General features: G+C 46.0%; 1 protein-coding gene across 10 annotated transcripts in view; it reads right to left on the bottom strand.

Annotated features, from left to right (window-relative positions):
- Positions 1-13,325, bottom strand: part of PPP4R1 (protein phosphatase 4 regulatory subunit 1) — a 1,265,416-nt gene that overhangs the window by 44,428 nt on the left and 1,207,663 nt on the right. For all 10 annotated transcript variants that reach the window (XM_069613385.1, XM_069613380.1, XM_069613382.1 and 7 more), the window contains one exon: positions 6,613-6,754. In XM_069613385.1, the coding sequence (XP_069469486.1) occupies positions 6,613-6,754 (142 nt within the window). The remainder of the gene's footprint in view (positions 1-6,612; positions 6,755-13,325) is intronic.

Below are 13,325 nucleotides of genomic sequence, written 5' to 3'. Positions count from 1 at the left end.
ATTTATTGATTTCAGAGCCGCTTTTGACTCAATTGATCGTGAGCGACTTTCTTAAACTCAGAGAACACGATTGTCCTCACACCTTGTTATCCTTAATTACACTGCTCCACTCAAACACATCCATGCAAGTGCGCATAACCCTTGATGGGATACTATCACCAAGGATAGTCACTCAAAGGGGTTTAAAGTAGGGATGTGCCTTGGCCTCCTTCCTGTTTGATTTCTATATATTAGAAATCGGTGAATTTTTGACCAATTGTGTGGGAGATCCCCCTAAGATAGGTACGCAAAAAGTCCTGTATTTGTTATATGCGGACGACTTAGTTCTACTATCACAGACCCCACGGGGATTGCAAAACATGCTAGAACAACTTTGCAGTTATGCTCAGGCTAACAACCTTAACATCAATACACAAAAAAATCAAATAGACATCTGTAACCCGAAGAGAAATTTTAAGGCAAGCAATCATAAATGGCAATTGCAGCAGTGCAAAATTCATATTGTTGACCAATATCGATATCTAGGTGTAATCATACAACATAAAAAGACACTATCACAATACAAGTGCGAAGTAAGAAATAAGCTACAGTCATTGGTATCTCAATCGCGAATACTTCTTCGCAAGTTTGGGAAGTTTTCAATGAAACACATTATGTTCTATAAGATGAAGGTAACGCCCACCTTATTATATGGTGTTGAAGCTTGCCTCCCTAAAGATTGTATATTCTGGGATGGCATAGAGTCCTCCTATTGGAAGCAAGTAATACAACTCCCAACATGTACACCCATAGCGTTGATTCGCTTTGAGCTGGGTCTCACATCTCTTTATTCACAGGTGGTGTGGAAACAATGCACTTTCCTTTGGAAAGCGCCAACTGGTCTAGAGACTCCAACTATTCTGAAGGATGTAGCTCACAATTTACTTACGTCAAACAACCTCTTTCCACGGAAATGGCGTAATCATGTTTTAGATGCTCTTAGTGATGCAGCCATATCCATTGATTTACTCATATCGAATCCCAATCGAGCAAAAGTTAAAATATTTCAGTATGACTGGGCAGAAAACATAATAAAATGTACAACATTTAAAGACTTCAATGTTTTCCTGTTTGGATTGAAGAAGCATGGGATAATGGCAACTTATCTTGAAAAATTTCCGTGCCCTCATCTCAGGAGGAAGTACATGAGATTTAGGTTGAATTTATACATCACTCGTGACATATTATGCAGGAGAAAAATTATTTCAAATGAGCAAAACTATTGCCGGTACTGTGAGAACACAAATCAGATGGAAACTGTGCAACATTTGGCGACAGATTGCGAAGCAGTAAGTGAGGCCAGAAGCAGATGCTTCATGGATAAATTGATGCTTCAGAATCACCTCACCCAATTTCAAAAATGGCAAACACTTTTCTCCAACCCAAGAACTTCAATACAAATCGCAATTGTCCAATTTTTAGACATGGTATTGCCGGACACCCTCCGAAGTGAGGATGAAAATCCTGTTTTGTAAATCATAAAACAATGACAACTGTGATTCAATTTTATTCCAGGGATAAGGGAGTTAACTGTGATGCTGGTGATGTAGTATTTCATTCTTTTTGTTTTTTTTATTCTATGACCTTCGTTCTAATTTGGTTGATTCATCAGGAAGTGTCATTATCAGTAACTGTTCTTTTATTATTCTAATTGGTGATTATGTGATATTTCATTTTATGTTCTTTCCCTATCATGGATGATGTTGATGGAAAATGACTTGTATTATGAACTTAAGATGAATTTTGGTATGTATTGTGTAAATAATTTGAAAAGTTGTTTTACGACTAAACAAATAAAAAAAGAAAAAACAAAAATAATTGTAACTCACTACTACTTCTCCTCGTCTCAGTACTCTCTATTTGAGTTAACTTTCGAAGTAGATAGGGGAGGTGTGCAGGGGAATGAGGAGAGGAAGAAAAGGTGGGGTAACTCTGGAAAGAGGCACCCGGGTCATGTGCTTATGATATGATATGGCATTTGTAACGCGCCTATACACAAGTGTTTCAAGGTGCGACGAGGCAGGGAGGGGGGAACAGGGGGAGGACAGACAACGATCATTCATTCAGACCGCGCAAGTGCAGGGTTAGGGGGAAGGGAAAAGTGCAGTACAAGGTAAGTAGAATAGAAATAAATAGATAAATAAATAAATAGGGCCAGCTGGTGGCAAGTGCAAGGAAAGTGCAGACAAGTGCTGGGAAGGGGGGGCAGTAGGGATACAGAGAACAGTCCCGCAGTGCAGGGGTTGCCAGGGAGGCAGTGCAAGTGGAGAGTGGCTGAGCCCAGGACCGAGGTCGGTGAGAGCGGCCAAGTTTCAGATTCAGTGCAGAATTTAGTGAAGAATTAGCAGGGGAGAGGGAGAGAGAAAGCAGAAGCAAAGAGGAAGGTTTTGAGGTGCTTCCGGAACCGGAGATGGTTCTCCTCAAGTTTCAGGGAGGCAGGAAGGCTGTTCCAGAGGGAGGCTGCTGCCGCAGAGAGATCTACCCCCAGCTCGTTGCTTCGAGAAGCGGCTGACCCTGAGGGAGTTGGAGACGGATGAGCAAAGAGCTCGGGAAGGAAGATATTTAGGAAGAGAGAGTTGCAGGTATTTAGGCCCCAGGCCCCAGAAGGCCTTGTGGACAATGCAGAGGGTTTTGAACTTAATCCTCGCAGCCACTGGGAGCCAGTGTAGAGATTTCAGTCCTGGAGAGATACGGTCCCTGGGCTTGAGGCCAAGGACAAGTCTCGCAGTTCTGTTCTGGATGAGTTGCAGAGGGCGGAGAGTGGAGGCAGGCAGATTAAGATAGAGGCTGTTACAGTAGTCCAGCTTCGAGAGAACCAGGGCTCGGGAGACAGTGAGCTTCTGGGGGAAGGAGAGGAAGGGAAGAATACCTCTAAGGAGGTGCAGCTGGTAGTGTGACTTCTTAGAGACGTCAGATATGTGAGGAGAGAAGGAGAGTCTGGAGTCAAAGATGACCCCGAGGTTTTTTGCCTTGCAGGTAGGAGCAGGAAGAGGCCCAAGAGAGGCTGGCCAGAGTGCTGCAGGGAAGGAGGGAGTGGGTGTGCCGATGAGTAGAATCTCAGTCTTACTAGCATTAAGGCGGAGGTCGTTGGCAGCACACCATTCCTGGATAGCAGACAGACAGTCAGAGATGAGGGCAGGAGAGGAGGAGGCCGAGGGTAGCCTGAAAATGAGCTGGGTATCGTCCGCATAGCACTGAAAGTTGGGGCAGAGAGCGGCGATGCGGTGGGCAAGAAGTGCCAGATACTGGTTGAAAAGCCAGGGAGAGAGATTAGATCCCTGGGTAACACCACAGGTGGAGAAAAAGATGTCAGAGAGGAAGGACCCAAGTTGGACCTGGGAGGGTCGATTGGAAAGGAAAGAGGTCAGCCACTCCAGAGCCTGACCAGTGATACCCAGGTTATCGCGGAGACGGTTGAGCAGGATGGCATGGTTGACAGTGTCAAAGGCAGAAGAGAGATTGAGCAGAATGAGAACACACAGAGTGTTGGAGTCGAGGTTCAAGAGCAGGTCCTCACGGATGTTTAGGAGAGCAGTTTCCGTGCTTCTGGCCGCTCTGAAGCCTGATTGGTGGTCATGAAGACTACCAACAGCTTCAGCATGGAGGTTAAGCTGGGAGATGGCCAGTTTCTCCAGGAGCTTGCCCAGGAAGGGAGTGGTGGAGATTGGGCGATAGTTAGCAGGGCAGGAGGGGCCGGCAGAGGGTTTCTTAAGAAGAGGGTGCACAAGGGAGTGCTTGAGGGGGGATGGGAAGACGCCAGAGGCGAAGGAGAGGTTGCAAAAGTCAGCCAGGGCAGGAGCCAGGGAGTCGATGTGGTCCTTGATAGTTTTGGAGGAACAGGGGTGAACCTGTTTAGACGAGACTTTCATAGATCTGACTTGTCTGGAAACTTCGTCAGCAGAGAAAAGGGGAAAGGCAGAGAAGGAGGGAGGAGGGGTGGCTGCAGAAGGGCCGGAGGAAGAGCAGGGAAGCGAGGGAGGGAGGTGATAGGAGGAGAGTGAGGACAGGATGTCCTGAGTTTTAGAGATGAAGTGAGAGGCCAGTGCAGTACAGAGGGCCTGGGAGGGGACAGGAGAGGTAGAGACTGCAGCAGGGGTAGCAAGCTCTTTGCAGATTTTAAAGAGTTCGGCCGAATTGTTAGATGCTGCAGAGATGCGGGCTTGGATAAGGGCTCTCTTCTTGGTGAGAACGGAGAGACGGTATTGCCTTTGGAGCAGGCGGCAGGCCAGTTTGTCAGAGGATGAACAAGAAGCACGCCATTTCCTCTCTGCCACCCTGCACTTGCGTTTTAGGGTGACGAGATCCGAATCATACCAGGAGTTACATTTGGCTTTGGGCTTCAGGCGGATTCTCATGACAGGGGCAAGGATATCAAGAGTATCAGAAATAGCAGAGTGGAGCAAGGAGAGGGCTGTATCAGGGTGGGAGTCAGCCGAAGGGAGAGTGGGGGGGGGGAGAAGGTGGCAGCGAAAGCCTCAACTGACACGCGCTTCATGGGTCGGATGACCGAGAAGGTGGGTGGCAATGATGAGGGTGGCTTGGCCTGTGGGGTAGGGAGGGTGAGGTGGGAGGATAGGAGAAAGTGATCACTCCAGGAGAAAGGAGTGGAGAGAGGGACTGAGAGGGGAAGGTCAGAAGAGATCAGAGCATCAAGAGTGTGCCCTGCAGAATGAGTAGGCCCAGATGGGAGAATAGAGAGTGAGAGAGAGTCGCAGAGGTCACGAAAAAGTCCAGTGGGGGGACAGGAGGCATCTAGGTGGATGTTGAAGTCACCAAGAAGGAGGAGTTGAGTGGTAGTGGACAGGAGTGAGGAGGAGAGGTCAGCCCACTCGGAGAGGAAGGAGGAAATTTGACCAGGTGGCCGATAGATAGTAGCCACGGTAAGGGAATGGCTAGGAGAGAGAGTCGGCAGACAAGACATTCAAAAGAGGAATAGGTCTGCGTAGGAGTGACAGTGGCAGGAATCCACTCAGGGAAGATAAGGGCAACACCCTCCCCTGCACGGTTGGGCCTGGGCACGGAGAGGATCTTGTAACAGTCAGGTAGGAGTGTGTCAAAGCTGGTGACAGAGCTGGCTGTGAACCATATCTCAGTGAGACCGAGGACGTCAAGGTCCAGTTCCTCAAGAAGGTGACAGATATCAGAGGAATGCTTGATGGCAGAGCGAGAGTTAAGAGTGGCAATGTGGAGAAGGTTGCCATCCTTGAAGGACTTCCGGGGAGGGGTACAGATCAGAGGTACGCCCTGCGGAGGTGTAGAAGAAGGAGGTGAAGAAGGAGCAAGAGAGGGGGCAGGGAGGGAGGGTAGAGGCAAGGTAGCCGAGGACAGAGGAGGGGGGACAGCAGGAGAGGAAGTTGATGAGGCGAGGGAAGCGTCTATCAAAGAGGTGAAGGTTGGCCTGAGGGCCTTGGACCAAGACGGTCCCATTAGCGTAGACATTAATGATGGCCTTAGAAGAGTGGAAGGGGGCCAAGAGGACATCCCAGCGGGTGCCACCATTAATGGGAGAAGAGGAAAAAGGAGAGAGCACAGAGACCATATGAAGGGTCCATAGGTCAGGCGAAGGCACAAAAAAGAGGATGTCAGTGAGAGTTTCCTTAGAGCAGGCACTAGTGTAGGTGTCAGCGATAGGGAGGCCTGGGTTGGAGACCAGGATGTCCTTTTTAAACTTTTTCCTACCGGATTTAGTGAGGAGAACAGGATAGTCAATAGAGAAGCAGTTAGAGAAGATAGGCGAGATAGAGAGCACCATAGAGTAGGAGGGAGTGGGGGGGGGGGAGACAGACGATGTGAGAGCCTGCAGACAGGAAGAGAGCGGCAAGCACAAGTTTACCACATTTAAGAACAGCAACAGTAATGCGTTTTAGGTACACAGTGGAGAGTCCACCTAAGTTTGAGAATCCTGCGAGGGGAGAAAAACCCTAGTTTACCACATTTAAATGATGGGACTACCCCGTTCTCCCAATGTGGTTATCACTGGTCCCAAAAGGGGTCTCCCCTCCCATGAGATCCACCCGCTGAGTACCACACCCAGGGGGACTAACGAGTGGGAATGGGCTCCTCCTTCAGAAGCAGTGATGACATCATGGGATTCGACACAGTATGTAATGTTCGTAAGACAGTAATATAAAATCGAAATACTCAAATGCCCAAAATGAGCACAATAAGTAATTACGTTTTTGGTTTGCCATCTAGACTTAACTATAATAGATACAAGGATGAGAAGTAATTTGTAAAATACATGCACATTTCTTTCGGAAGGGTGGAGATCAGAAGTGGAGTTTTGAAAATGCCTGGTTCAGCTCAGACACCACTATGGTTACATAGTGGTGTCTGAGCTGAACCAGGCATATTATGTCTACAGTCTGGTCTGACATATTGTAAAACACCGCATTTTACATTTTCTGTTTTGAGACAGTCTGATCCAGAAAACCATTAATTGAAAAAAAATAAAAATAAAAATAAGAGTTCCTTAAACATCACTTATGATTTTTGCTTCACTAATCACAACAAATGCATTGAGTAAAGGACTTGCCAGCATTTAAAAACAATAACGAAAATCACTTTACCCACCTTTTTCTAAAAGAGTCTGCTTTAATGTTTTTGCAAGAAGTACTCGAACATTTGGAACAGTATCGGAAGCCAAATGTAGCAAGTGCACCATCAGGTGTAGAGCAAACTGGTCTATGGGAAGGCAGTCGTCTTCAATGATAGCCTGTAAGGGGAAAAGAGTGTTTCAGTAAGATGGACTAATGAACCAGAAAGAAATGCACATTATGTCCTGGTCGTAGTTTATTCAGTTAAGTGTTACAGAAAAAGCAATCAGATTAGCATTACATTGTTGGGGAGATTTATCATTTGTATGCTTCATCCCCTCTCCTAGTGAGACCCCCCGTCCCCACCCCAACACTTTTTGCTGGACTTCTGAGCCTTTTTTAAAAAATCCTGAATGAGTGGAGCCTTTTTCCGATCATTCATTCTTGTGGGCTATGTCTTTTGGAACCCTATTCTTTGTATTCTACCTGTACTATGGAGTCTGTCTGCTTCAAAGCTCTAAAGGCATGTATTTTAATATTGCAGCACACAGCTCCTTATGGGTAGTGTTTCTGGGGACTTTTAAGGTCCTCCTTTGAGATTCTTTTCCTACATCCTAAAGTAAATACTGTTCCAGGATAGAGCGCTACTTAGTAGCTCTCCCAAAACGTTATAGTCAGACTGGCACGCACCACATTATGTGGAGTGCCAAAGGGATACCTAGTATCAACCATCTCTCTGCTCCTGCAACTTTTTAGTCAGAAAGACAATCTCCTAGTTATGGCTGGTGGCAGTGGACATGTTCTACCAACTAGTGTGTAATTTTTGTACCACAAGCTATGTCCATAGCCTCCGTAGTGGGGCCTCCCTTCTTTTTTCACCATTACTAGTGTGGTTGTTCTTTGTTAGCCCTTCTACCATTCTGGGAGAGGGAGGTCAGGGTGTGTGTTTTGCATTTGGCAGGAACCCTTGGGTGTCCCCGCCTAGGCTCCGGTGTGTCTGGGCGGGCAGGAATTGAGGGAGGAGTTTTTGACCCCCCTGTCCTTTGTCTGCCAGAGTGCCTGCATAGGACCATCTCCCGCAGGGGGTCTGGCTTTCCTGATTGGACAGCCAAACGCCCCTTTCTGCAAAATGCTCAGAGAGATTGCAGAAGAGTGTGTGCTGGAACTGTATAAAGGGTGAGGCTTCTGGAGTGACCAATGGAAGTTGAAGTAAACTAAGAAGACGATGACCAGAGACGCCTGCAGACCCTTTGCAACACTGTGAGGCGACCACTGATGTCCTGACCCAGTATTCTGTGCGACAGAGGAGCTCCGAAGAGGACGACACCTTCCCTTTGACTGGTGGGATCAACCAGTCACAAGACGAACTTTGAAATGAGCCATCTCCCGAGATCCTAGGAGTTTCCAGAGCTGCGGAACCCCAATACCAGGAAACCTGCTGCCCATTCTGAGTGCATCGTTGTGGAAAGGCCGACTCCGCCCAAGTCTTTGCTGAGCCCCCAAGGACACTGCAGAGATCCAATCCAACTCGCCCAGAACCCCTCATCAGAGCGCGAGACTGCAGGAAGCGAACAAGATCGGCCAGGCGATCCATGTTCTTTATTGGTGCTGCAGAAAAGGCGCCAAAACCGCAGAGTGAACCAAGTCGTGCCCCAGCTCCACGCTCGAGACTGCTGCTGGGAGATCCCCGTCCACTGTCCTGACTTCAGTCATCAGACCAAGGAATCTAAAGGTCTGGTCGAGAGCTGCAACATCGCGGAGCATCTAGCGCAAACATTTTCTTTTAACCTAAGGTACTGTGGGGGAAAAAGGTACTGCTTACCTGATTCCAGAAAGTAGCCCCAGTGCATTGGAGTGCACATAAAAGGTGTCCAGGGCAACCTCCTCCTACCTTCAACTCAAGACGCTGCTTGTGTCCCTCTAGAGAGTCCTTTCTCAGGGTCTCCAACGCTGGTTAAGCCTTCTTGTATCTTCCTTCCTAGAGACTAGAGAGAATTCACAGGAACTTCTGATTTCTTCTGCTTTGCAAGACTTTAAACCCGATACAAACTACCTTTTAACTAGTGTTGCTTTTTTGATTTTACAGGACTTACTGTGTTGTGAAACTGCCTCTAGAACCTGAAGCTCTACTAGGATAACACTAACCAACTGTTTTCCTCCTCAAAACCACTATCTTATATGTGTATGCAGACTAAATACAATTACTGCATTATTTTGTGGGTGCGTGGTATTACCGATATACTGTCAAACTCCTGTAACAATTGTATGCGTTCAAGCCACTACCAGCTAAGAAGTGCCTATTTGAAAGTTTACCTATATGTGATGATTTAACGTGCTAAAAATGTAATAGTCACTTGTATAAATATAATAAATATATTTTAATATAAATGGTAAGTGTTGGGTAACATGAAAATTAATGACTTTTCATTTGCAATATTTACAGCTTTAGCCAGCTTTCATTCTAGATTCATCTTCCTTGCCCTGTAACAGTCTCTAGATTTATCACACATCTTGGTCACCTCCTCTGAGATCGTTTTAACCGGTTTGTTTTTACTTTGGTATTTTGCACCTCGATCTACAATTTCTCACTTTACCTGGTTTGTAATCTATTTTCAACTGACAATTTGTGTCTCTGTTGCTTCTTTATGACCACACAATCAGTAAAGTAAGAATGTTGGAGATAGAAAATAACCTTTTGGGATAACCCATATTTTGTGATTGGGTACTGTGATGCTCATGTTTGTGGCTCTTTGGGGCCTCTAAACCCACAACAAAGTGGAGCTACTGCCAAGGTGCTCTCTAGTATTCATATGTCAGCAACCTGAGCTACACATTTGTACTAGTTCTGGTTGGTGGCAATGTACTTGAGTATAGTGGCAGGCAAGTAGTAGCAATTGTGGTTCCAAGGAAACCTTTTTCTTCTTGGAGGCTCTCAAAACGGAGTCTCGAGCTGTGCAGATTCCAACAAATGTACTCCGATGCTCTTGTGACACTTGGTGGACTGTGGGAATATGCCGTTTGATCCACTGAAATTCAGAAACAAATCTTTATGGCTTTCTTGGCATCAATGTTGTTCCAGGGTGACCTTTTGCTCAAAGCTTTGAAAGTGTAGCAGGACCATGGTACAATTTTTTTTACCAACGTGAAGAGCTCCAGCAGCATGTCCTGCTGAACCGTAATCAAACTGGGACCTCTGCTTAGAGTCAATATTTCTCTAACTATGATCTTAACTCACTGAGCGCATGTTTCTCCACCTGCCCATCTCCAGGCGGTTCTTCCAGCCAAAAATGGGATCACTGGTGGGTTCTTCTGAGGACTTTTAGTTTACTGACCTAGCCAATCTGGCTGACAACAGCAAACTTCTCTGCTGCTGCGCCACACATTCCACAGTACAGGCTGCTCAACAGTTTGGCTCGTATTTAAAGTTTGTTCAACAGGTCTTCTTGAAGGTCCTTATACTCTGCTTAAAGTGGTGGTTCTATTCTCCCAGCGCTGCAGAGCTCACATGCTGACCTTGCTCATCCCCCTGACCACCACAATATCTCTGGCTACGGCTCCTAAAGCACGCCCTGCAGACCAAAATCTATGCTGTTTCAAGACAACTTTTTCGCCAGATCTCCCTTGAGGGAGCCCTTTTTTACCTTTGCGTTTTGGTTACGTTTCTTCATGGAAGTAGGGCTCCCATGCTGAACATGACCATCCAGAACAGAATTCTCTGCAATCTCTCGTGTCCTCTGCGTGTAAATATTTTTATTAATGGTAATACAGTTGACAAAGTAATTAGCACTAGTGCTTCTAACAGTTAAAAAAGCGTCTCAAAAAGCCTACGGATGTCTTGAACATAACGTCTATGAGACTTACACATGTCTAGCATATTATTTAACACATTTTATCAGAAGCTGTCAGCAAAGTTGCTGAATATTCAAACAGATTAACATAACAGGGCAGGGAAGACATAAGGTTAATCAAACTAATGTGAGTGGACTGGCAGGTAGAGGATCTTACAACTATTTTAGCAAAATAACCCCTGGGAAGGAGTCTGATTTGGCATTACAATCACACTTGCACCTTTTCAAGTATCCTCTCCCACTTAGTTTGTAAGGTGGGTAAGTATCAAGAGTAAAGCTCAGGCAATGAAGTAAAATGCCCCATTACAGAGCTATGTCAACCTGTGCCCTGTCTCTCCTTTTTTAACAAAAAGGACGTCATGCTCAATAGTGGCCTATCCTTCCACTTCTTTTAACCATGTTGTATGTGAAGAAAGCAGAGACAGCAACCAACACATTGCAAGTAGCCTTTTCACCAAAATTCAACACAATTAAAAACGTTTATTTCCCTTTATCCTTCTTTCCTTGGCCAATGAAGCCCAGAAAACATACTGCATGGCAAACTAGCCTTGTCCTTCCTGTAGCCCCATCCAAATAAATCCAATCCATTTCCAAAACTCAGCAACTGCAGGGCAGGCCCCAATGATTTATAAAAACAGGAGGAGTCCTTGTTGTATTTGGGAAAAGTCTGTCTAGTTTATGCTTCAACCCTGGTGTAACAGTTCTGTGAACAATGCAGTATTGAATTTGATAGAAGTGATTACGCCAGAACACCTGAACTATTAAATATATTGAATTCCACTGTTTGCAGTGGAATGATGGTTTTACTGCATCCATATACATGACGGCACAGAGGAGTCTCACCACTTGTCTCCTGTTCCCAATGTCAGTACTGAACAAATGAAATTAGATTTTCTTTTTTTTGTGTAAACTATTTATAAGATTAATTTCACTCACAGCACCGACTAGTCAATGCAGCAATTCACATAAACCAATAACATTTTCCATACAAGAGGCTTATAACATGGCCTTCAACGGAGAACCATGCACTTTCTGCCTGAGTCAACAGGTAACTTCTAAAAGGGGCCCAAATGTCGTGGGGCATTCAACGCTCTGCCGTCGTTTTGGTGGGAGACAATGATGCGGACCAGGACTGAAGTATACATTGTTTTGCCAATAACAAACATAGGGCCAGTAGTTTCCTAGAACCTGGGGGTACATTTGAGGTCCTCCTTAGCAAGCAAACCAGTGGTTCACATGGCACCTCCATATTCGAGGAGCCATATTTTAAGAGTGGTTTGTGAGATATGTACACTGGGTTTAGCACTTGGACCTTGATTACCTTATGTTTAGAGTTCAGAAACATCTTATGTTCATAGTTGCATACCTTGGCCCATTCCGCTTGTTCAAGCTCTTCACCAGTCTCCTTTTCCCATTTAACTTTAGCAGCTAGGCTTACCCCTTTTGCTTCCGCTTGGGCTGACATATATACTGGATATCAGGCGCCTATAGGCTGCAGATAAACACACACTTTTCAGAATAGGGGAATGGTCTGGTTCTGTGGGGTAACTCCTGGCATCAGGCCACAAAGGCATGTCACATTCCAAAATATCGAAGTAGTGACAAAATCTCCATCTCCCTGTGTCCTGATGGCTGCGGCCAACAGGGCATGCCTAGAAGGGACCTGCAACAAAAACCCTGTGCTGAAACAGCAGGCGCCCAAAGCGCTGCGCTGGAATGTCCGGCTTTGCACACAATATCCCTATACTTTCCTAGCTTTATTCACATTGTTAAGCCCTCTTATATTCCAGCTGAGCACGTAAGAAGCCCTTTGCATTTTCTTCAATTATAGAGTTAGTCTTAGATCTCACCTTATCGCGCTAGATCTGCTTCTAAGCTGGATATCCGAAGAGCTGTTCTTGCTGTGTTTTGCGAGTTATTTTCTCTCTCCCGATACTCCCCAACGTGAGTACCTTTAACTCCCCTACCCCTCTCCCTCACTGCTAAACCCCAACTGGCAGTACAAAACACCCCCCTTCCAACATTTTTTACCAGCAGGCCAGAGTGAAGGCCCGGAATACTACTGAGAATAGCTGTGGGCAGCTACCCAGGGGCACCAGAACAGAAACCACATGCCCAGGTGGTAGCCGGAGGCCGCAGAGCCAGGACAAAACATCAGAGATTAACTCACAATGGGTGACTCGTCTGTTATATTATAACATATATGTAAGCTAAACACAGACCATATGACAATGCGCAGTAGATTCATCACACATCCATTTCCGGAATCCGATGCGGATGGGAGGGAATCCAAGAAGGTATGCGTGTACTGTGGCATTTGAAAAAAATGCATCTTTTTTCAGTGGATCACTCTGAGCTTCGATGGAAAGGGCATTGCATAATTCAAGCCTTTGCCGCGCAGCCTTTGCTTCACTGCCAAAAAGGATTGCTTGGCTTTTTGCATAATGGCTGTGAAGTCGGGATAAAAGGAGATCCATGCCTCCCGGTACCAAAGTTCCCCCAGTTCTCGCGCCCTCCGGAAGACTGCGTCTATATGCAAGTAGTTATGTAGGCAGACTATTACCGGTTTCAGGTTCTGACCAGTTCATCAGAAGTGCATTCCCCTTGGATCCTTTATGGGTAAACCTTGACGCGTAATCTTGGCATTGCGCATTTTCCAGTGTTGCGAAAAGGTCCATCTCTGGTAAACCCCAGTTTGTGAAGACTTTACCATGTCTATGTTTAGTTGCCATTCGTGCTCGGCGGGTAGCACCGTACTCCTGCTTAGTACGTCTGCCAGAGAATTGAGTTCCCCTGGAACATGTAGTGCTACTATGAACATCTGATGCAGTGCCCACCGCCAGATGTTCTGGCTAGTTTGGACAGCCCTGGAGAATGTGTACTCCCCTGTTTGTTTACATAC

This window comes from Ambystoma mexicanum, chromosome 5p (assembly GCF_040938575.1).
Source record: "Ambystoma mexicanum isolate Mex_15411 chromosome 5p, UKY_AmexF1_1, whole genome shotgun sequence".
In the NCBI taxonomy this organism is placed as follows: domain Eukaryota; kingdom Metazoa; phylum Chordata; class Amphibia; order Caudata; family Ambystomatidae; genus Ambystoma; species Ambystoma mexicanum.
This window is presented reverse-complemented; position numbering and strand designations above follow the sequence as displayed.